The sequence below is a fragment of the Salvelinus namaycush genome, chromosome 25 (assembly GCF_016432855.1).
Source record: "Salvelinus namaycush isolate Seneca chromosome 25, SaNama_1.0, whole genome shotgun sequence".
Classification (NCBI taxonomy): domain Eukaryota; kingdom Metazoa; phylum Chordata; class Actinopteri; order Salmoniformes; family Salmonidae; genus Salvelinus; species Salvelinus namaycush.
The window spans coordinates 10,459,778-10,485,380 of NC_052331.1; the positions used below are offsets into that span (position 1 = coordinate 10,459,778).

The window sequence follows — 25,603 nt, forward strand, 5'->3', positions numbered from 1 at the left end:
TTACAGATGAGCTATGTACAGCTATGTTGCACTGCATGAGGCAAATGGTGGTCGAACCAGATACTGACTGGTTTTCTGATCAACACCGCTACTTTTTTTAAAGGTATCTGTGACCAACAGATGCATATCTGTATTCCTAGTCTTGTAAAATCCACGAATTAGGGCCTAATGAATTTATTTCAATTGACTGATTTCCTTAAATAAACCTTAACGCAGTAAAATCTTGATATTTTTGCATGTTGCGTTTATAGTTCAGTGTATTATTATTATTAGTTAATGTAATCTTTATGTAACTAGGCAAGTACATTCTTAAATTCTTATTTACAATGACGGCCTACACCTGCTAAACCCAGACGACGCTGGGCCAATTGTGCGCCGCCCTGTTGCACTCCCAATCACAGCCGGTTGTGACACAGTCTGGAATCAAACCAGGGTGTCTGTAGTGACGCCTCAAGCACTGAGATGCAGAGCCTTAGACCGCTGCGCCACTCAGGAACCCTATTATAAACAAATGTTTTGTGTGTGTGCGTCGTGAGAAATTCTTTGGAAAGAAATTGCGTCCCCCAAGTTGGAATACCACTGCTGTAGGGAGAGGTCTTGCGTTTTGAACACAAGCTTGACCCTGATCAACACGACCTATCAGCTGCAAGGTTATAACAAAAAAAGCAGGTGACAGACATTGTAATCAACCACTGACAGGAACGGCTTGGGTTTCACAACGAGTAGCCAATCAGATTTGATAGATGTCTACTAAAGCGGATTTAGTCAGATAGGAAGAGGCGAAGCGAGAAGCTTAAATCCGCCCCATATCTATCCGCGTGATAAGTAAACAAAGTTGTTTTTTTCTTCTTCTTTCTCTGGAGGTCTATGAGAAGAGTGTCGAATTTGGTCAACTAAAAATGGAATTCGCTACGTGAGGCTTATTTGATCGATTATTCGTTTCGTAATGTTTATGTTGTTACACATTCTGATATAGGTGGGTGCACGTGGCCTTCCAGTAACTTTGAGAAAAACGATTTTATATCAGTTGTGTCCGTCGTTCACACGCGAATCTGCCCTCTCATTGGCTAGAATGTTCCCACCTGATCGCGCCTCCCTTCTACCTTTGCGGACATGTAATTCCATTGTTAGAGCGGTCAGTCGACTATCTTGTCAATATAGATAATATTTGATTTAATACATGTCTTGACTCCCTCCTCTTTATGTGCTGCGCCATTTCGTGCAGGGTGTAACCCGTTTCTTATAGCTACAAGAAGTCTACATCAGCACTATATTGACAGATTTTGCTGAAATATAAGTCATTTTAACCTTTAAGCTCCTGGTGAGTATTTTGATTCAAGACTGTTTTGAATTTTTTTTCTCTGACTCCAATATCTTTGGAATTTAATTTTTTTTAACGCCATTTATTTTTCTATTTGAGCGAGCGGTTAGCTAGCTAACTATTAGTTAGCTCATCATGGTTCCATCAGAGTTTTTAAACATACTGATGTAACGTTACTTACTGAATTTGGTTCCATTAGCGTTTTAGCAAGCTAGCTAGCTAGTTGGCCCGGCAACATGCTGGCTAGAAGGATCCTTAACATTTTTGCTAGCTTTTTTGCCATCTCTTTTGTTGTTTTGCAAATTAAGTTCATGATTGTGTAAGTTGAGCTAGTTATATTTTTATGACTATCTGCGAATAACGTGCTCTGTCTGGACAATAACACGCTGCATTGCAGCCGTTTTGCAACTAACGTTAGTTAGTTTGGCTGGTTGGCTATGCTGCAAGCTAAAGTTAACCTTGTGGAATCTGTTTTTAACGTTAACATTTTTTTACTAGCAATCTTCCTTGTTGCACTTTGATTTTGGCCGGTGGTGGTTTTTACATTTTTGTGATTGATTAGCTGGTTTTGGAGTCCTTGGATATCCACAGAAAGACTGATACAGGAACGCTATTTTTGCGGGAATTGTTTTTTTTCTGCAAGAAATGCTGGTTGGCCATTTTTTTTCCTGGACTCGTTTTTCACATAGATACGTCATTGATATTTTACTTAGATAATATTAATGTGGCAGAACACAAGGACATTTGTACTTTTTGTTACCACTAATTAAACGTTACTTTATGAATAATGCAGTTATGTACTCTGTCCTTACTCAGTCTCACTTTGCTAGACCCTAAACCAAGGTATAGCTAGCTAGATCACAGCTTTGTATATTGTTGTATTAGTGTGCCGATTGTGAGTTTATTTAGGCCTTCCTGGCTAGGGGTGTGTTTTTTCAAACCGGTCCAGATGGAATAGTAATTATTTTAATATACCTGATTTGATCAAGTTTCTTCGTAGACTAAACAATAGCGGTAGGTGCAGCTCAAAAACGACATTGACAGTCCACTCTCCGTTTTGATAATAGCTAGTACAGTAGTTACATTTACTTTGGAAGTGGTGCTTTGCCTCAGGCCCCCTCCCTGCCAGAGACCTCGGCGTTGATTGATCAGGTTGTTTGTGTGTCTAATTACTGGGACAAGTGACAAAGTCTCTAAATCTTTGTCATACTAATTGTTATTATTTGGAACGGTAACATGCTGGTTAGAAGGATCCATAAGCTAGAAATGTCATTCAAACTTTAAAATGTGCATAGAGGTCAGGACCATTGTGCTTTGTAGACAACTTTTTGATATATTTTATACTTTTTATGATTACTTGTGTGCTCTGGGCAGGATTGAAATGAACCCAACTTTCATTTACCATGTGAAATACTCTGGTACAAAACTCTGTTTTGGATGAGACTTTACTTTATGACCAATTATCCTATTTACACGTAGTCAATTTGTAGTGTTTCTGACTCGTATCTATTCCTCGTATGCTGTTTTCTAAATGAGAGGTTTTAGGAGCAATTGCTCTAAGCTTTTTGTCCAATTTTTAAAGGGATTTATTTCTTCAACATTCTAACATGATGACTAAACCGTCTCAGCGTGTGCATGTTGATTTGTATATCCCCCTAGACACATTCATGGACATTTAGTTAGCTTGCTGTTGCATTCTAATTTGTCCTGGGAGATAAACATTGGGTTGTTTTACCTGCATATTAGGGATGCACCGATATAATTTTTTTGACCGATATCCAATATTTTCCTTGCCAGAAAAACGATACCGATTTTATTTTAAATTTAGTTGGTTGAAACATTCTGATCAAAAAGTTTGTTGGCATTTACTTATGTCCCAATTACCAGTAAACAATCAGCCTATTTATTTCAATTACTTGTTGTTCACTTGTTCAGTCGCAACCAGGATTTCATCATGTCAAGCATTTAAGTTTCAGCTTTGTCCGTGGCCTCTTCCTCGGTGTCACTGTGTCCGTTTCCATCTTGTCCAGCTGTGTAACATTTCACGTAAACCCTGTTTCTTGCATTGAAGAAGCGGTCCTTGTACCTAGCATCAAGCTTGGTGGCGACACAGTAAAGAGGCTGAGAGAATGCCACGGAATCGCTTGTCCACAGCCTCTGGTAGAGTACTTTTGCAATTTGTGGAAACTGGCAGTTTTGAGCAGGCAATTCAATACCATGACAGAGGATATCACATCTGCTGCAGATGCAGTTGTTCGAATGGAGCTAGCGTGTTCATGTTCTCAAATGCCATTGAAATGGCAGCAGCGGTATGAGAACCAGCACATTCTTGAGCATGCAATACGGCTTTCCTCAGTACGAAATCCTCGTCGACCTACTGTGCTGTCAGGCTCAGCATGCTCGCGGGGCTGACATCGCTGGTCCAAATGTCAGTCGTGAAGCTATTAGCGGTGACACCCATAGCAAGTAGCTCATGGATGTGCTTTCCAACAATACTGTGAAACTCCGGTTGAGCAACATCTGAAAAGTAGAGCCTACTTGGTAGTGTCCGGGGCTCGAGGTGCTTGACCAGTCGGCGAAAGCCAACATCCACGACAGAGAACGGTTGATTGTCAAGGGGAATGAATTCCATTATCTTGGCACTAATGCATTTCGCCTTTGAGTTGTCTCGCTGAAATGTTCTTACTCTTTCAAATGATTGCTCGACTTGAACTTGTTTAGTTATTGGAAGTGTGCGCTTAGTATTTTTATGCATTTGTTCTGTGTAGGGCTGTATTTTTCGTGGCGTCGTTATATCTACTTACATTACATAGGTATGAACGTCAGCTTTGACATCGGTTTTGCACATTGGCGTTAAACTATACAGGGCCGATGTTGGCCTTTTTGGCTAATATCGGCCGATTCCGATATGCTTACCGATATATCGTGCATCCCTACTGCATATGGTCTTTTTTTTTGCTGAGTCTTTGTAGAATTTGACTTATTTTCAGTCGCACCATGTGTTCTCTACTCCAACAATTAATCCACAGATAAGATGGGAAACCTAGTTAGTTTTTAGTTTCCTTGATTAATCTCTCGTTCATTCTTCTGTAGATTTTATATGGCTGTTGGCAACGAACTTTAAGGTATATTACCGCCAGCCACCGACTGGTATGTGGACCTCGTTAATCTTTCTATCACTCATGTGGGTAGCCTATATGCTCATAAAAACCAATGAGTAGATGGAAGAAGCGGAACTTGCAGCGCATTAGCGCCTGGCTACACAGACGCCTGCAAGCAGTTTGGGTTAAATTATTGAATAACGTGAATTTATTTTGCAAGCTATCACACAACGCAGGTGGTCTGGTAAGCATGTAAAGCTCCCCATTGTTAGTCACATGATTTCCAACATTCCATTCAGGTTTGGAAATTAACAACTGCCGAATGCTGGTAGATTGTCACTGGCGGGTCACAGAGCATTTGGGAACAGTTTTAATCCAAAACCCACATGTAGAAGTTGGTCGAAATTGACAAAGGCTAATAAAGTGTGACTTTCTCCTCGTTTCATGACCAGTTACGTAGTTTAGTTCGCGTTCTTGGTTGTTTTTCAATGTTAGTTTGAGTTTGCCGCAACTGTCTACATCTAGGAAGTCAGAGATTTACCATGGTAACGGCTTGTCCCTTAAAGGGCCAGCTGAAAATGTTTCTCAACTAATGTTTGTGCTTGATTGAGCATGCGTCACTCCTAAACTTGTATTCATTGTTCTCCTAGATTTAATTGTGTCTACATTTCAACTTAGGAGCACCTCATGTACTCGTTGTAAAAAATGTTAGCGTAGAGCCCCGAACTATAATAATGATAAGCTGTATCACTCAGCTTTTTGGCAGGGCAGGCTTGATGTTCAGTTCGAGCCGTTTCTGTTTTTATTATTGGCTCTGAATTGTTTCTTAACATGCATTGGTTAAAAGACGGAGGTCACAAAAAAGAAATGAAATTAAGCAATGTACCCCATTACTTATTACTAGTAGTACATTTCTTGTTTTTGAAACATTAGAAAGCGTGCTCATTTCTTTTGTGTGCAAATAATGAGAAAATAATTTTTAAATTATACAAAATATTTTAAAAAAATCTACCTGCCACAGGTGGACCTAGTAGTTAATTTCCCACCCTGGTTCCTTTCACTGTGAACAATGCAACTTTTGACACATCTACTTTGACAACTTTCCCAACAAGTTCAACAAAGTTAGTGTGTGGGATCTTCCTCCACTGCCATTAAAATCTGGAATCCAAACAACTTTTACAGATCTAGAGGTACACATGTTTTCAGTGTTCGTAAGGTCATGGAATTTTTAAATGGTGTTTTCCAGGTCCGGAAAAGTTTGGGAAAATCCTAACAGTTTTGGAGAAGTTATGGATTTTAATTTCTGTTAATATAATTTAGGCATAGTTTAAAATATTGTATCAATTAAATAAAAATCTACATCAGCCAGGATCAGAATGACACTTTAGCGCATCTGTTTATGCACATCACCTGCATGTGTGCGAGACGAGTAGGCCGTTGCTCAAGGAGAGCGAGACAATCGGACATAACAGGACCGGGTAGGCCTATATAGCCTATACAATATGATAGAGAACAGACCAACTAGGTAGCCAATTCAAACATATCTTGTACCCTGTAGTTAACTGTTTAGCTATTATTAGCATGTATTGATGTTTTCGTCATGGCCCAAAACTTTCCACTGACACTCCTGAATAAGGCCATACAAAATTGAATCATTTAAACGATAAATACAATGTTGATTAATTTGAACCAGTGTTTCCCAACCCTGGTCTTCGAATACCCCCAACAGTACACGTTTTTTTTGTAGCCCAGGACAGACACACCTCATTCAACTCATTGAAGGCTTGATGATTAGATGACAAGTTGAATCAGGTGTGCTTGTCCAGGGTTACAATGAAATGTGTACTGTTGGGGGTACTCCAGGGTTGGGGAAACACTTGATTAAAAAATATATTTTTTTGACAAAAACAAATGATTCACTTCGCCATTGTATTAGTTGGGATTTGGTTCAATCGTGATGAATCGAAATGTGAAACAAAATAATAATTTGACAATTGCGACCAGTAATTTTAGGAAAAAAGATTACATGTAGCCTTTTGGACTATGTGTCTTCAACTTGTTATAGATACTTCCAGTTGATTTGGGCATCCAATGTATTGGACATTGCAACTCAATAGATGCTTCTCAGTCTGCAAAGTAAACACTTCTAAAGTAGCTAAAATTGACTAAACTAGAAAATATAAATTTCCTGTAAATTTGTGGGCTTGCTTCAGCTGAATAAAAATATTTGTAGCCTACCACAGCCATTTGATCTTTGATATGAAATTAGTGAATTACTTCAAGGCATAACTTATTTGGTTGTAATTAGTGAAGCACAGAGATGGAATTTGTCCGATTCCGATATTTTCCTTGTAATTTTTTTAAACAGATATTTTAACATTTTAGCGGCATTCTAGTACAGTTAAATAGTTAGACCACTGCATCCATGTGTGTTAAGGCACTGCATCTCGGGGCCAGACGCATCCACTACAGTCCCTAGTTCGAATCCAGGCTGTGTCACATCCGGCCGTGATTGGGAGTCCCATAGGGAGGTGCACAATTGGCCCAATGTTGGCCAGGGTAGGCTGTCACTATAAATAAGAATTTGTTCTTCACTGACTTGCCAAGGTTACACACACCACACTGACCCAAAAGTTATTTAGTTGGTATTTACGTATGTCCTCATTTTACCAGTAAAACATAATCAAAACCCATTTATTTTGCTTGCTGTGCTGTTTCGTTCAGTCGTTTCATTCTCAACCAGGATTTCATCATACAGTACATGTCAAGCAGTGAAGTTTCAGCTCTGTCTGTCCGTCTCCTCTCTTCCTCTGTGCGTACTGTCACTGTGTCCGTTTCCATCTTGTCCAGCTGTGTATGTAACATTTCACGTAAACCCTGTTGCTTGTCTGCATCGATGTAGCGGTCCTTGTACATAGCATCGAGCATGGTGGCGACACAGTAAAACGAGAATGCCACCGACTCGCTTGTTCACAGCCTGTGTAGACAGTTTTGTTGAGCAGGCGTTTCAATGCCTTGACAGAGGGTATCACTTCTGCTGCAAGCGCAGTTGATGATCTTATTTCTCGAGTCAATTGTTCGAATGGAGCTAGTGTGTTCATGTTCTCAAATGCCATTTGAAATGGCAGCAGCGGTATGTCAACCAGCACATTCATAAGCATGCAATATGACTTTCCACAGTACGAAATCTGATGACCCACTGTGCTGTCAGACTCAGCATGCTCATGGGGCTGATATCGCTGGTCCAAATGCCAGTCATGTAGCTAATAGCAGTGGCGCTATTACTGTGTAACTCCGGCAGGGCAACATCTGAAAAATGGCGCACTTGGTAACGTTAGTGTGTTTAGGTGCTCGACCAGTCGGCGAAAGCCAACATCACCCACGACAGAGAACGATTGATTGTCAAGGGCAATGAATTCCATTATCTTGGCATTAATGGATTTCGCCTTTGAGTTGGCTCGCTGAAAGGTTCTTACTCTTTCAAATGACTGCTTGACTTGACTGCTCGATCCACACAGCAGACATTGTGGGCTAGGTTAGGAATGCTGTGTTGCACGTGTAGGGCTACATTTTAAGTGGTGTCATTACGTCATGTACCTACGTTATATAGGTATGCATGTCAGCTTTGACATCGGTTTTGCACATTGGCGTTAAACTAGACACCGGGCCGATACCGACGTTGCCGTTTTTAGCTAATATCGGGCGATTCCAATATGTTCATCGACTATATCTTGCATCCCTAATTAAAACCCTTGAATGAGTAGGTCTGATCCCATGTACCATCTTCTGTCATTGTACAAGGCACTTAACCCCACAAAGTAGAATACCTGTTAGGCAGCTGTGTAAAACACGTGGTCAACTGGGGAGCTACTGGGTGTGCAGGTTTTTGATCAAGCCCTGCTCAAACAGCCAATTTCTCAAGGTCTGGTTGATCAACTCATTTCTCAAATGTGGTTTGTTAGAGGGGGACTGGAATAAAAGCTTGCACACCCATTAGCTGTCCTGGAGGATGGTTGGCCACCCTTGATATAGAACATTGAAACTAGGGATGCACAATATTAAAATATTTATAAAAATTGGTGACGATATCGGAATCGGCTGATATTAGCTAAAAAAAATGCCAACATCTGTATCGGCCCGATGTCTAGTTTAACGCCGATGTGCAAAACCAATGTCAAAGCTGACGTGCATACCTATATAACTTTAGCCCTACACGTGCAACACAGCATTCCTAAACTAGCCCACAATGGCTGCTGTGTGGATTGAGCAGTCAACAAGTCAAGCAGTCATTTGAAAGAGAATTCAGCAAGACAACTCAAAGGCAAAATTTATTAAAGCCAAGATAATGGAATTCATTGCCCTTGACAATCAACCTTTCTCTGTCGTGGGTGATGTTGGCTGTCGCCGACTGGTCGAGCACCAGTACACACTAACGTTACCAAGTGCGCTATTTTTCAGATGTTGCCCTACCGAAGTTACACAGTAATAGCGACGCTGCTATTAGCTACACGACTGACATTTGGACCAGCTATATCAGCCCCGTGAGCATGCTGAGTCTGACAGCACAGTGGGTCATCAAGGATTTCGTACTGAGGAATGCTATATTGCATGCTCAAGAATGTGCTGGTTCTCATAACGCTGCTACCATTTCAATGGCATTTGAGGAAATGTTTGAAACATGAACACGCTAGCTCCATTAGAATAACTGACTCGAGAAAGATCACCTGCGCTTGCAGCAGATGTGATACCCTCTCATGGCATTGAAATGCCTGCTCTAAACTTTCCACACAGGCTGTGAACAAGCGATTTGGTGGCATTATCGCTTTACTGTGTCGCCACCATTCTCAATGCTATGTACAAGGACCGCTACGTCGATGCAGACAAGCAACAGGGTTTACGTGAAATGTTACATGCATACACAGCTGGACAAGATGGAAATGGACACAGTGAGAGTGTGCACCGAGTAAGAGGCCACGGACCAACAGCTGAAGCTTCACTGCTTGACATGTACTGTATGATGAAATCCTGGTTGAGAATGAAACGACTGAACAAATGAACGGCACAGCAAGTAAGTGAAATAGGTTTTGATTGTTTTTACTAGTATTGGGGACATATGTAAATGCCAACAACTTTTTGGTGTGTAACCTTTATTTAAGTAGGCAAGTCACTGAAGAATAAATTCTTATTTATTATGACGGCCTACCCTGGCTAAACCCGGACGACGCTGTGCCAATTGTGCGCAACCCTATCCTATGGGACTCCCTATCACGGCCGGATGTGATACAGCCTGGATTCGAACCAGGGACTGTAGTGATGCCTCTTGCACTGAGATGCAGTGCCTTAGGCCGCTGTGTGTGTGTACTATTTAACTGTTCTAGAATGCTTATAATGCTGCTAAAATTTGTTATCGGTATCTTTTTTGTTTTGGCAAGGAAGACATCGGCCAAAAATGTAATATCGGTGCATCACTAGTCTATGCTACATCAAAACTATGAAATAACATATATAGAATCATGTAGTAACCAAAAAAGTGTATCAAATCAAAATATACACTGCTCAAAAAAATAAAGGGAACACTTAAACAACACAATGTAACTCCAAGTCAATCACACTTCTGTGAAATCAAACTGTCCACTTAGGAAGCAACACTGATTGACAATAAATTTCACATGCTGTTGTGCAAATGGAATAGACAAAAGGTGGAACCCCCAATAAAGGAGTGATTCTGCAGGTGGTGACCACAGACCACTTCTCAGTTCCTATGCTTCCTGGCTGATGTTTTGGTCACTTTTGAATGCTGGTGGTGCTTTCACTCTAGTGGTAGCATGAGACGGAGTCTACAACCCACACAAGTGGCTCAGGTAGTGCAGCTCATCCAGGATGGCACATCAATGCGAGCTGTGGCAAGAAGGTTTGCTGTGTCTGTCAGCGTAGTATCCAGAGCATGGAGGCGCTACCAGGAGACAGGCCAGTACATCAGGAGACGTGGAGGAGGCCGTAGGAGGGCAACAACCCAGCAGCAGGACCGCTACCTCCGCCTTTGTGCAATGAGGAGCACTGCCAGAGCCCTGCAAAATGACCTCCAGCAGGCCACAAATGTGCATGTGTCTGCTCAAACGGTCAGAAACAGACTCCATGAGGGTGGTATGAGGGCCCGACGTCCACAGGTGGGGGTTGTGCTTACAGCCCAACACCGTGCAGGACGTTTGGCATTTGCCAGAGAACACCAAGATTGGCAAATTCGCCACTGGCGCCCTGTGCTCTTCACAGATGAAAGCAGGTTCACACTGAGCACGTGACAGACGTGACAGAGTCTGGAGACGCCGTGGAGAACGTTCTGCTGCCTGCAACATCCTCCAGCATGACCGGTTTGGCGGTGGGTCAGTCATGGTGTGGGGTGGCATTTCTTTGTGGGTCTGCACAGCCCTCCATGTGCTCGCCAGAGGTAGCCTGACTGCCATTAGGTACCGAGATGAGATCCTCAGAGCCCTTGTGAGACCATATGCTGACACATGCACATTTGTGGCCTGCTGGAGGTCATTTTGCAGGGCTCTGGCAGTGCTCCTCATTGCACAAAGGCGGAGGTAGCGGTCCTGCTGCTGGGTTGTTGCCCTCCTACGGCCTCCTCCACGTCTCCTGATGTACTGGCCTGTCTCCTGGTAGCGCCGCCATGCTCTGGACACTACGCTGACAGACACAGCAAACCTTCTTGCCACAGCTCGCATTGATGTGCCATCCTGGATGAGCTGCACTACCTGAGCCACTTGTGTGGGTTGTAGACTCCGTCTCATGCTACCACTAGAGTGAAAGCACCGCCAGCATTCAAAAGTGACCAAAACATCAGCCAGGAAGCATAGGAACTGAGAAGTGGTCTGTGGTCACCACCTGCAGAATCACTCCTTTATTGGGGGTGTCTTGCTAATTGCCTATAATTTCCACCTTTTGTCTATTCCATTTGCACAACAGCATGTGAAATTTATTGTCAATCAGTGTTGCTTCCTAAGTGGACAGTTTGATTTCACAGAAGTGTGATTGACTTGGAGTTACATTGTGTTGTTTAAGTGTTCCCTTTATTTTTTTGAGCAGTGTATTTTGTATTTGAGATTATTCAAAGTAGCCACCTTTTGCCTTGACAGCTTTGCATACTCTTGGCATTCTCTCAACAATCTTCACCAGGAATGCTTTTGTCTGCTTTTCCTTCACTCTGCGGTCCAAACCATCTCAATTGTGTTGCCGTCGGGTGATTGTGGAGGCCATGTCCTCTGATGCAGCACTCTATCACTCTCCTTGGTCAAATAGACTTTACACAGCCTGGAGGTGTGTTGGGTCATTGTCCTGTTGAAAAACAAATGATAGTCCCCCGATGCACAAACCAGATGGGAAGGCGTATCGCTGCAGAATGCTGTGGTAGCCATACTGATTAAGTGTGCCTTGAATTCTAAATAAATCACTGACAGCGTCACCAGCAAAGCACCATCACACCACCTCCATGCTTCACTGTGGGAACCACACATACGGAGATCATCCTTTCACCTACTCTGTCTCAAAGACAGTGGTTGGAACCAAAAATCTCAAATTTGGACTCAGACCAAATGACAGATTTCCACTGGTCTAATGTCCATTGCTTGTGTTTCTTGGCCCTAGCCATGTCTCTTATTTAGTAGTGGTTTCTTTGCAGCAATTTGACCATGAAGGCCTGATTTCACAGTCTCTGAACAGTTGATGTGTCTGTTACTTTAACTCTGTGAAGCATTTATTGTGGCTGCAATTTGAGGTGCAGTTAACTCTAATGAACTCATTACTTTCCTGTGGTGGTCCTCATGAGAGCCAGTTTCATCATAGCGCTTGATGGTTTTTGCGACTGCACTTGAAGAAACTCGAAATTCTTGAAATGTTCTTGATTGACTGACCATGTCTTAACGTAATGATGGACTGCCGTTTCTCTTTGCTTATTTGAGCTGTTCTTGCCATAATATGGGACTTGGTATTTTTACCAACTCTTCTGTATACACCCCTACCTTGTCAGAACACAACTGATTGGCTCAAATGCATTAAGAAGGAAAGAAATTCCACAAATTAACTTTTAACAAGGGACACCTGTTAATTGAAATGTATTCTAAGTGACTAACTCATGAAGCTGGCTGAGAGAATGCCAAGTGTGTGCAAAGCTGTCAAGGCAAAGGTTGGCTACTTTGAATCTCGAATATAAAATATATTTTGATTTTGTTTAAGCCTTTTTTGCTTACTACATGGATTCCTTGTTTCATAGTTTTGATTTCTTCACTATTTTACTATGTAGAAAATAGTAAAAATAAAGAAACCCTTGAATGAGTGTCAACTTTTGACTGGTACTGTACTTACATGGACGTTTGGTTGACTCATGGAGAAGTCATGGGAAAAGTCATTAAATTCTATTTGTCAAAATGTGTATGAGCCTTGTTTTATTAACCGCATGAAATCTTTACAACAACTGCCGTTTTGACCACTTTTCCAACAAGTTACATGACAACTTGGGTATGAAATCATAGTCTGCTTTTCAAATCCCAACACTTCCACAAACATTTGAAGTGCTAAAGCAAGCCCCAACCTGCTTCACTTCATGTGAAATTGCCATCCTAATTAGGGCTTGGAATTGCCGGGTACCTCACGATATTATCACGATACTTGGGTGCCGATACAATGTGTTGCTCTTTGATACTGATTTTATTGCGATTCAATGTGCGGAACATTTTGCTCACCGTATGTCTGCTGCAGAGAGATGAGAACGAGTTTTAATATCCCGATATGTAACTATCGATTTTTCCCCTCCCCCATCACTACTAATAATAATCATGCCTAGTACAGGGCAATTCCACAATGAGAGTGATGCTGAGACTAAGATTTCACTTTAAAATGTAGGTCAAACAAAAACCAATGATATCAAAGTTAACAAACCATACAACTCTATGCACAATGACTATTAACAATTTCCACAATTATAAAAACACATTTACTTCAGGAACGATGCCACTGCAAAGTTGGGTAACATAATTACGGTTTGTGCCGTGAATCTTTTACCAGACTTTGCATCTGCGCTTTTCATGTAAATGTGTTTGTAAAATGTTTAAGTTGTCCTTGACGTTGTGGTTTGTTTAACTTTGCAATCAGTGGTTTTAGTTTTGTTCACTTTAAAATGTATGCCAATCTGATTCTCCACATCACTGTTACCCCTTACACTACAGTCTTATTTTCACTTGTATCCTATCAAATTTTATTTGTCACATGCGCTGAACAGGTGTAGACCTTACCGTGAAATGCTTACAAGCTCTTATTAACCAGCAATGCAATTATGAAAATAGAGTTAAGAAAATATTTACTAAATAAGGTAAAAAAAATGTACAATTAAATAACGAGGCTATATACCGAGTCAATGTGGGGGGGTACAGTTTAGGTGAGAGAATTTGTACATATAGGTAGGTGTGAAGTGCATAGATAACAAACCAGTGAGTAGCAGCAGTGTAAAAACAAGGGGGGGGGGGGGGGGGGGGTAAATGCAATATACCTTCTCTGACAAATGTTGTAATTGTCCACTTGGGTTGCTTGAAATAAGGGAGTCGGGACCTTCAGCTCTATAGTACTCACTCCAAGTCCCTGAAGTGCACCACCCCACGCAGTGCTGCTGAAGGCCCATAAGCAGCTTGAGTGTTCTGGTGGCCCCTGCACAGAACATTCACTGTTGGGGAAATCCTCAAAGTAGGCATAGGCCCGCCTGTCCTCTTTCACATTCAGACTATTTAGCTTCTCAGTGTGTTCATGCAACATAACGTCCCAATGTTATTTCCCTGTGTGCATCACACATGACTGCTCGTCTAGTACATTTTATGAGTCCTCAGCTATTACCACATTACCTCCCATTGCTTATCCCCTTAATTGCAATTAGAGCTAAGTATGTCTAGGCCCACTGTCTGTCGGTGGAACTTAGTCTTGCAATGGATGCCTGACCCATAATTAAAAAAAAAATCAATGAACATATTGATGCTGTTGCATAATCTGTCATTAAAAGTACCTGAAGTATATTGCATCTCTGTCTCCGAAACAAGTTGATAGGCTAGGCAATTACACATCAATAGCAGAAAGAGTGTCCCCTGAATGTGCTCCTCTATAGGATTGCCCTGAACCCTGTTTTTCTCTGTATTTGGCTCATAATTGAATTATGTACAAAACCCAACCAGGTAAGACTGTGATAACCCTGTACATACAATGTCACTGAGGTGTGTTCTCTGTCGCCCGCCTTAGTATAAGTCGTGGGGCGAAGTTCTGCGTTCTGAGAGGGTGCTGATGAAGTTGTAGTTTTTGCTGAGAGCACCCAAGACACCTGCCCGCACACACTGGCCCTGCGCTCAGTGTCAGAACTGACTGACTGACAGACGATCGCCCTGCACACAGACACTATGGAGTGAGTGATTGGTTATTTAACCCCCAACGGTTGTTAACGTCTCCTTTTTTGACACTCAGGTTGTATGCAGTGCCAGTGAGATCTCACTCCCTAATGTCCGATTTGTGCCCAAACTCCTTTGCCCAGCTTTCCTTAAATTACCACATGTGCCACTAATATTATAAGCATCTAATTTGTACACACTCGAGCCCTTTCCCGACCATATGCTTACAGTGCTAAATAGTAGCCCATAGTGTGACATTCTCAATGTTCAAGCACTTATCCATTTACTACTTTGAGACAATTGTTAACTATGGCCTCAGATGTGAAATTCAGGCAATATGAAACAAACCCTGCAACAACCTGCTACAGGTGGATTGGAACACACACATTGCCCCATCCACACTGTGCTAATATAATACCCTGTTTTCTGAAGTCATGGACACCCGTGTGCATCTGTTTCTGCCTGGAAATGTGAATTGTATTAAGCTATTGAATGAGTTTTGGTTTGTGTATGAAATGGGGTGTGCAGGTTCTGTAGGTCAGCATAAATACGACGTTATGGTAACAGAAGTTGTCTGATTATTTGTGCTTATCCTGGATCCTTTTTTACAGCAGGACCTCCTGGATTTGTGCCATATGCACCACACTAGACATACATACCGTATATGTACTACTGATATTAAAGGGATACTTCCAGGCCCTTTATCTACTTCCCCAGAATCAGATTAACTTGTGGATACCATTGTTATGTCTGTGTCCAGTATGAAGGAAGTTCAAGGTAGTTTTCCGTACCAATGCTAACTAGTGTTAGCATAATGACTGGAAGTTCGTGGGTATCTACTATACATGCTAGCAGAATGCGCAATGACAAAGTCTATGGGTAACGTTAGTTAGCATTGGCTCGCAAAACTACCTCGAACTTCCTTCATACTGGACACTGAGACAGCAATGTTATCCACAAATTAATCTGACTCTGGGGAAGTAGATATAGGGTCTCATTGCCAAAATCCAAAGTATCCCTTTAAGGCTAATGGTTGTTACACTACCAACACATGGGACATCGGAGACTGATTTTAAGATACGGCACAAACAAATTTGTGCAAGCTACATGGCTGGAGCATGAGATGCTTAAACTATTTTACATATTTTGGTGATACTGTTGATATAATATTACACTGAACAAGGTCAACAGTGTTCATTCTGAACATTCCCTGCCACTCGTTTTGTTTGTATATAAAGATGGTTGAGTAGTTTTATCTTGTATTGACACAGTTAATAATTGGTTTCGCCCGTCTCCCCTCCTCCACCAGTCTGTCCCCCACCACCAGCAGCCTGATGGCCAGCAACGTGACCAACAAGACGGACCCGCGCTCGCTCAACTCGCGGGTCTTTATCGGGAACCTCAACACACTCCTGGTCACCAAGGCAGACGTGGAGGAAATCTTCAGCAAGTATGGCAAGATCGTGGGCTGTTCTGTGCACAAGGGCTTTGCCTTCGTCCAGTTCGCCAACGAGAGATGTGCCCGGGCCGCTGTAGGGGCCGAGGATGGACGCATGATCGTGGGACAGGTGCTGGGTAAGGACTACAGCCAGCCTGGGGCTGGTGAGCAATGCCTCAAACTCACGGTTCTATGGGTATTGTGCAAAAATAAGAGTAAAAAAAAAATAGGTGCCTCTGTAATAGACTGAATATGAATAAAGATTGTATTTCCAACTGACTGTCTCTCTCTTCCTCAGACATTAACTTGGCTGGAGAACCCAAACCCCACAGGTCAAAGACCGCAAAGCGCTCGGCGGGAGACATGTACAGGTCTGATTCAATGTAAAGAATCCCGTTTTTAAATATATAATATTTTGAACCTCTGGGTCTCCAAATCTTACTCTGATAATTCCTCTTCTCCACTGCATACGTGTATCTTATTTTGACAACTCTTTTTCTTCTCCCCACAGTAGTCCCACATTTGATCTGGACTATGACTTCCAGAGAGATTACTATGACCGGTGAGTCCAGTGCTTTGTCTGTTCCCACATCCTATGTTTTAGCTCTATTTGACCTATACTGAACAAAAATATAAATGCAACAATTTTACTGAGTCAGTTAGGGCTGTTTTCGGTGCGTATTACCGCTACACATGAGTCATGAAGGCAGTCAGATACCATGTGACCGTTTAGTCACGGTAATTATGCTTCTCCAAGCTCTGATGCTGGTCATTAGTAGCCTACCAAACTTGCTAACTGCCGGGTACTCAGCACTCTGTCCCTCTAATCACTCTGACATCAATACAAATGTATTCGAAAATCTAATCAAACACTTTGAGAGCCCATGAGCTCATATTGCGCAACATTTCAATAGGCTATGCAATTGTGTGAAAACGGAGTGATGGCCTCTACTAAAAATAGGATCAGCTTTAGGCCTACCTCTATTTATTTCTCAACTTTCCTAATATTAAGCACATTGCTTATATTTACAAAAGGAGTATAGCCTGGCTGGCATGAAAATAAACCACGGGGAAGCATCCTCCATTTGCTATTTAAGTGCATAGATTACATGTATTTTTTTACCGCTGCCCCTGTTTCGATACAGGTGCATGATAATGGTCCATTCTAAATCAAAAACAAATTTCACACGTATATTATTTAGTATGTGTAAAGACCAGATTCAATCAAGAATAGTCTGATAGATGACAATATATGATGCCTTTTTTTGCGACTTTTTCTAATCATAGTCCCACACCTCATGTAACCTAGCCCATAGCCCTATGTTTTAATAAGGTTTGTATCACAACTAAAGTGGCCAAATAAATTAAGCACATTAATCCGCTTTACAAGGGATGTAGAGCGTAACTGGCATACATATGCAGCGTGTGAATTTCAAATTTGGGGAAGATCATTTTCACCATATAAATACACCTAATAAAAGCATTACATGCATAATTGCATTTGCGGTCACTTTTGATAATGGTGGTTTCCGCTAATGGAACATTCGTGCATATAGCCTACTACCATGTGTGCGCATTGCTGTGCTTTTAATGTGAAGAAATAGTCTAATAGTTTATCAACATTTTAAGCTAAACGTTCTGATTTGTTGCATCAGCCATATTGTGTAAAAAAGTTTTTTTGATGGTCATGGTTGTATTAATTTGGGATCTATCGCATCCCACAACTGTCCCAGACTTTTTTTTTTTATATTTATTTCTCGCACAGAATAGAATAGGTCAACCTTTGTACTGTCAACCTTTGTACTTTGTATAGTAGATTGACATAGGCTAGTGCTTTTTCTGTTCGTTAGGCCTACTCAACTTGTTGGCTGACGAAAAGTAAATGTGGACAGTTCTTCCAATATCTTCAATATGCACTTCGGAATTGGATAAGGACTCGCGCAGTTGCGTCCCTGTTGTGTCGGTCTTCACTTGTAGCCTGTGAGAAAGACCTGATCACGTACGTGATGGAGAGCGCAGCACTCAGGGAGAAGGGCACAATGGCCACTCGCCGCAAAAGGCATGGATTTCTTTTTTAGGGTGCATTAAGGCCACACGGGATGCTGTCGTGAAATTCTAGGCATTATCAAGTGCTTGTCAAATTGGGAATGACTGATGTAATGTGTACAGCCTGTGCAAAAAAACTAAGCATCATTAGTCTCATCATGCAGCCTTACAATGTATTAACCCTTGTGTTGTCTTCAGCGTCAAAAATGACCCACCACTATGTTTAACAGCAGAGAGAACCCCCTAAATTATATATTTTTAACTTGAAATTTGATGACTTTTCCTAGAGTGGCCAACATTAGAAAATGTGTAACATCGCCTTTGTTCATATTTCCATGAAGGCTGTACACCACCAGGGTACAAAGATTGTCTTCGGGTCAATTTTGACCCGGCAGTTATAAAATAATTTATACACCACACACACACAGAAATTGAGATTGTGTGCTACTGATTGAACTCAGCCAGCAGCTCCTGACGAGGAAGATCACCATGGTTGGCACAGTTAGAAAGAACAAGCCTGAGCTCCCTCCTGCAATCCTCGCAACAAGGGGGAGAGAGGCCTTCTCATCAGTTTGCCTTCACCCCCACCACCACTCTAGTTTCTTACCTCCCAAAGAGGAACAAGAATGTGGTCCTCCTGAGCACACTGCACAAAATGGCTGAGATCAGTGATCGTGAGGACAGGAAGCCAGCCATCATCCTGGACTACAACCACAACAAAGGAGGCGTGGACAACGTAATTGGAATTTACAGCTGCATGAGGATGGCTGGCCCCTGGTCATCTTCCATAACATCATTGATGTGTCCTCATACAATGCCTTCGTGATATTGAACAAGATCAACCCTAACTGGATGCGGATCAAAAGGGAGTTTCTGGAGCAGCTGGGAAAGGCACTTGTAACCCCACACATTCAAAGAAGAGAGCGCCTCCCCTGCACAGCAGCCTCTGCAGCGCTTGTGAAAGCTGTTCAGGGGGCTAAATCTTGTCCTGATCCACCTGAGGCTGCAGCTGGGGCAGACAAGAGGAGGAGATGCAAATTCTGTCCCCCAAAGAAGGACTGTAAAACAAATACTATGTGCTGCACATGTGAGAAATACATTTGCAAAGTCCATGCACACACACACACACTTGCATACTGTCCTACATGTGCTAATTAGAGTTTATTGATTTATGTTCAAGTTTTTGTTTTGTATCTTATTTTATTCATATTTATTGTTTATACACCTTGTGGGTGGGGGCAATGGTTAAAAAATGGGAGAAGACTAGTATTTTGTAGTTGAATTCCTCATTGTACAGTATATAAGAATATATCACTATGTTGCCAAAAATATTATACTTTTTTCCCTTCAATAAAATGCATTCAAAACTACTTTCTGCACATTTGTGCTACTTTCTTAGGCTATACAAGTGCTATCTCTTGCTAAAATATAAATGTTTACACCAATGCAGTAATAATAATAATTGCCAGGTGTGTTGTAATAAACGAGTGGTTCCACTGATTAAATGCACTCTCTGCATTGAAGAGGGAAAACCCAGATATTCACAAAGTTTGTGACGAATGATAGGTTGTTTCTTGATGCAAAATAGATTTGGGGTTTAAGATTCAATGAAGCTGCTTTTATTTTAGGGGTTGAGTGAATTATACAGAATGTTAAGACTACACAAGGGTTAAAAATTTAAACATTTAGCCCAGCGTTTGTAGAACAACTAAAGTTACATTAACTCTAAATTAAGCATAAAGGAATACCTATTTCTTAACCTCTCAACACAGAAAGGACGTATGTGCGCACTCCCTCAAATCGTTTGAAGAAAATATCCTTTCTATTTTATTCAGCTTTGCTCAACTGTATTCTTCATACTATACAATAATGCCACGGAATTCTAAGCAAATCTTGTCTGCTAAATGAACTAGTGTAGCCCACAACCATTTGGCAAAGCCAGATCAGGACCTAACATACTCTGAGTTGTCATTATGTTCTTCTGAAGTAGACTACATTTTCTTCATATCTTGCTTCTTTAGACCGGTCTAAAATAAATAATGGATTTATTGTTAAGGTGTAGGCTATAAATGTAGATGTTCCAAAGGTCTGCATCAGTGGCTGTGTGTGGAAGCCAGGAGATGCTAAATGTGTCTGTTAATTAACGGTCAATTACCGTGAGACTGACCAGTTATTTGCTTGACAATCACCGGCTGACGAAATGTTGTGACCGCCGCAGTCCTAGTTACAGTTCATATATTGAAATAAATTCATTAGGCCCTAATCTATGGACTTCACTTGACTGGGAATACAGATATGCATCTGTTGGTCCTCAGGCCTCAGGATCCCGTCACGATATTTCTGTACATTGAAATTGTCGCCAATAAAATGCAATTGTTTTCATTGTCAGTAGCTTATGCCTGCCCATACCATATCTCCACTGCCACCATGGGGCACTCTGTTTACAACATTGACATCAGCAAACCGCTCGCCCACACGACGCCATGCACAAGGCTGGTTGGACACACTGCCCAAATTCTCTAAAATGACGTTGGACATGGCTTATGGTAGAGAAAATAACATTAAATTCTAGCAACAGCTCTGGTGGACATTCCTGCAGTCAGCATGCCAATTGCATGCTCCCTCAACTTGAGACATCTGTGGCGTTGTGTGACACAACTGCACATTTTTGTGGATTTTTATTGTCCCCAGCACCTCTGGTGCACCTCTGTAATGATAATGCTGTGTAATCAGCTTTTTGATATGCCACAGCTTTCAGGTGGATGGATTATATTGGCAAAGGAGAAATTCTCACCAACAGTGATGTTAACAAATTTGTGCACAAAATGAGAGAATGAAGCATTTTGTGCATATGGAACATTTCTGGGATCTATTTCAGCTCATGAAATATGGGTCCAACACTTGTTGCGTTTTTATATTTTTGTTCAGTGTAGATAACTCAATATCCAAGAGGAATTAGTATAAAGGCAATAGTCTGTTCATTCATTCATTACTCTCTTCTATTCTCAGAGTGTACTCGTACCCATCCCGTGTGCCCCCTCCTCCTCCACCCTTGTCCCGAGCAGTGATCCCGTCCAAGCGCCCGCGGGTCAGCATGACTGGAGGGGGCAGCCGCCGCACCAAGGCCAGTTTCTCCTCTTCCTCCAAGAGCAGCCAGAGGGCATCCTCAAGAACAAGTCAGTGCCCAGCCCCCTCTGCTCTAGCCACTCGACTAGCACAGTAAACTTGCACATTGCCCAGTGGACTATTTGTAACACCCTCATGCAGTACCTGCTGTCAATGCTCACCAGGGCCTAAAATTAACACCTGCCAAATGCGGGTAGATTTTGGCATTGGCGGGTAAGATGTCTATTTCACCTGGCGGGTGGTCAGAGCTCCACAGTGCGAGCATTTCACTTTCATTTGCGAATAGAATGATCCCATTTATAGTCAAAATAAATGCTGCAGTAACTTTTAAAGTATTTCTGCCATTTTTGTTTCATAGCTGGTAAATTAATCGCACAAAGTCAAAGCTCTACATAGCCTATTCCACCTCGCACTGCAACACTGCCTGGCTGGAGGCTGTGTGCATTTTGAAGAGCTGAGTGACAGATTCATTTTTAAAAGCGCTGCGCATAGGCATAAAAGTTGGTCTAATTTACTTGAAACCAGAGTCTACTGAGGTGAGTCCTTGTTTCTTGGCTAGTTACATTGTTTTGTTCACAAGATAGAATAACAACCTATGTTTGCGTTTCAACTGCTAGGGAAGAGAAGACTACTCTTAATCTATTCACACTCAATCGCACAGGCACAAACATAACAAGTCGTGTTACCACGGTAACCTCCCGTCCTTAAAAGGGGCAGCTAAAATGTTTTGTCTCATCTGTGATATTTTGGTTAAAAGACTCAGGTCATGAAATGAAACAATAACCCATTACTTCTTACTAGTAATACATGTATTGTTTTAGGAACAATACAAAGCACATGTTTTCTTTTTTGTATTTTAGAGGGGGGAAAGTTGTGGGTGGTGGACCAAAAATATATTTTTTTATGCTCGGTGCAGGGCTTGAGGGTAATCGCATGTTGCTAATGAAAGTTACTCTCACAGCATCGCATACAGAGCTTCATAAGGTATTGGGGTCAATCTCTTAAACCTTTATCCGTCTCTTTTTTTCTCTCTTTCTCTCAGTGAAAACAGATGACCTGCAGACCATCAAGAAGGAGCTGACAATGATTAAACACAAAGTAGACTACCTGCTGGAGAGCCTAGACCGCATGGAGAAGGACCACAGCAAGAAGTCAGGTAGGGTGTAGGAGTGTCACCGTAACCATGTGATCAATGCTTTTATAAAAAGAAAGTCGCACACTGCTCCCAAACATTTACTGGGTATAGCAACCAATGTTTCGGCATGCAGTGCCTCCTTCAGGGTTACATGGTAAATGTTTGAGCCAGGTTACGTGGACAGTCAACTTTTATAACATTAAAAAAATAAAAATGAATGAGCTGGTTTGTACTCTGTATGTATACCGGAAATCTCAGCATTTCTATGACTTGTATGTACAGATAAGGGATTTCATTGTTCAACTTTTGATGACGCCTTTTTCTCTGGCTTGTTTGACCCGGATCGCGCTCTTTCTGCGAGAAGATGAGAAGGGTGCAAAGCCTGAGCCTGGAGAGGTTTCCTCACAGCAGCACTGCAGCAACAAGGAGGAGAGCATCAAGAGGGAGAGGGAGGATCTCAACGACTCTGAGGAGGGGGATCTGCTAGAAGAGGAGGAGGTGAGATGGAAGAAACGAGGGAGGGGAAGAGGAGAAAACATATTGATGAATGGTAGTATGTTGAAGTGTGTTTAACACTGATCAAAGATCAAAAATGTGAACACAACATGCAACAACTTTAAAGATTTTACTGCGCTACAGTTCATATAAGGAAATCAGTAAATTGCAATAAATTAATTAGGCCCTAATCTATGGATTTCACATGACTGGGAATATAGATATTCATCTGTTGGTCAGAGATACATTAAAAAAAGGTAGGGGCGTGGATCAGACAACCAGTCAGTATCTGGTATGACCAATATTAGCCTCATGCACTGCGACATCTCATTTGCATAGTTGATCAGGCTGTTGATTTTGGCCGGTGGAATGTTGTCCCACTCCTCTTCAATGGTTGTGCGAAGTCACTGGATATTGGCGGGAACTGGAACACAGTCATACACATCGATCGCAAACATGCTCAATGGGTGACATGTCTGAGTATGCAGGCCATGGAAGAACTGAGACATTTTCAGCTTCCAGGAATTGTGTACAGATCCTTGCGACATGGGGCTGTGCATTATCATGCTGAAACATGAGGTGATGGGGGCGGATGAATGGCACGACAATGGCCCTCAGGATCTCGTCACTATCTCTGTGCATTCAAATTGCCATTGATAAAATGCAGTTGTGTTCATTGTCATTATCTTATGCCTCCCCACACCATAACACCACCGCCACCATGGGGCACTCTGTTCACAACGTTGACATCAGCAAACCGCTTGCCCACATGATGCCATCTGCCCCGGTACAGTTGAAACTGGGATTCATCTGTGAAGAGCACACTTGTCCAGTGGCCATCGAAGGTGAGCATTTGCCCACTGAAGTTGTTTACGACCCCCGATCTGCAGTCAGGTAAAGACCCTGGTGAGGACAACGAGCACGCAGATGAGCTTCCCTTAGATGGTTTCTGACAGTTTGTGCAGAAATATTTTGGTTGTGCAAACCCAGTGTCATCAGCTGTCCGGGTAGCTGGTCTCAGACTATCCCACATGCGAAGAAGCTGGATGTGGAGGTCCTGGGCTGGCTTGGTTACACATGGTCTGTGGTTGTGAGGCCGGTTGGACGTACTGCCAAATTCTCTTGAGAAGTTGAGATGCAGCTTATGGTAGAGAAATTAACATTCAGTTCTCTGACAACAGCTCTGATGGATATTCCTGCAGTCAGCATGCCAATTGCATGCTCCCTCAACTTGAGACATCGGTGGCATTGTGTTGTGACAAAACGGCACGTTTTAGTGATGTTTTATTGTTCCCAGGACAAGGTGCACCTTTGTAATAATCATGCTGTTTTAATCAGCTTACCTGTCAGGTGGATGGATTATCTTGGCAAAGGAGAAATGCTCACTAACAGGGACGTAAACCAATTTGCACTAAATCGTAGAGAAAACACGTATGGGAAAATTTCTGGTATGTTTTATTTCAGCTCATGAAACATGGGACCAACACTTTACATGTTGCATTTTATATTTGTTCAGTGTAATTTGAGTAATTTTTATACTCACACCACCTAATATGCTCTCGCAGGTGAAGAGTCAACAAAGAGAGGAGGAGGAGGATGATGAAGAGGAGGAAGGAGAGCATGTGGATGGAGACGACGATGGTGACAGTGTCAACGGAGATGAGGACTCTTAGACCACACGCAGACTGATGCACACTTGTACAGACAACACATCCACATGGCTTCCAGTGGCTCCTCCGACTCCTATTTTAATACCCGCACTACTACGAAACGTGAGAAAACGTCAATGCACACACTCAGAGAACACCTGCCCCCACTACCACCCTTCCATTGTCCCACAGGTCTTTTATTTTTCTTGATGCAATTCAGTTTATCCCTGTTTCATCCCACTCCTATCATTGTGTTATTCATTTAGTATTGTCTTGCAGCCAGGTACATTGAAACTAGATGTAGAGAGAGAGCGGTATGAAGTGATTTGCTGTGCTGCTGTTCCTCTTTTGACCAGCAGAGAGCAGAAATGACTGTTCTCTGACCTGAGCCACAAGTCAAACCACCACATTGGCTTTACTAGCATTGGTAATCAAGCGATGACGACAACTTTAAAGATTGAGTGAATGTTTAAAGAAAAATCTTCTTCTTTTTTTAAATTGCCCACTTCAGTTTGTATGTTCCTGATTTTCATGTCATTATTCTTTTATACTACTTGGTCTAAGTTGTACTGTAATAATAAATTGCAATTAAATACTCAAATTAATTAGTAGTGCTTTATTTAATTGAAACAGGTTTTCAGATGCACACCTAATTTATCAGGAATTATTGTGTTTGGGTGAAGATAGCCCAACAATACGTAACTGGTGTGTTCTGTGGATCACCAGAGGGCACCGTTTGGATATCAGATCACTGCAATGTCCCTTCTCATATCCTTTATCATGGTTCTAGTTCAAGAACCTCCCAACCAGGCATGCAAACAGATGATGCGTTGGTGTTCATATAGGGAGTAGGTACACTAGGGCTGTCCCCATT

At 42.0% G+C, this 25,603-nt stretch overlaps 1 protein-coding gene across 3 annotated transcripts; it reads left to right on the forward strand.

Annotated features, from left to right (window-relative positions):
• The first annotated feature begins 869 nt into the window (after positions 1-869).
• Positions 870-25,330, forward strand: LOC120020214 (heterogeneous nuclear ribonucleoprotein C-like). Of its 3 annotated transcripts, none has more exons than XM_038963735.1 (8): positions 870-1,321; positions 16,150-16,415; positions 16,577-16,661; positions 16,790-16,840; positions 21,334-21,500; positions 22,493-22,606; positions 22,950-23,083; positions 24,646-25,330. In XM_038963735.1, exons 2-8 carry the CDS (start codon positions 16,175-16,177, stop codon positions 24,751-24,753), a joined length of 900 nt encoding a protein of 299 aa, XP_038819663.1. In that variant the 5' UTR covers positions 870-1,321; positions 16,150-16,174; the 3' UTR covers positions 24,754-25,330. The 3 variants fall into 3 exon arrangements, with proteins under 3 accessions (XP_038819663.1, XP_038819661.1, XP_038819662.1); XM_038963733.1 differs by lacking the exon at positions 870-1,321 and adding an exon at positions 14,711-14,857; XM_038963734.1 differs by lacking the exon at positions 870-1,321 and adding an exon at positions 14,713-14,857 and having other exon boundaries at positions 16,577-16,649.
• Positions 25,331-25,603: the final 273 nt, after the last annotated feature.

Coding starts and splice junctions, on each gene's coding strand:
- LOC120020214 (XM_038963733.1), top strand. Junction 16,416..16,576: donor GATCGTGGGACAGGTGCTGG/GTAAGGACTACA, acceptor TCTCTTCCTCAG/ACATTAACTTGGCTGGAGAA. Junction 23,084..24,645: donor ATCTGCTAGAAGAGGAGGAG/GTGAGATGGAAG, acceptor ATGCTCTCGCAG/GTGAAGAGTCAACAAAGAGA.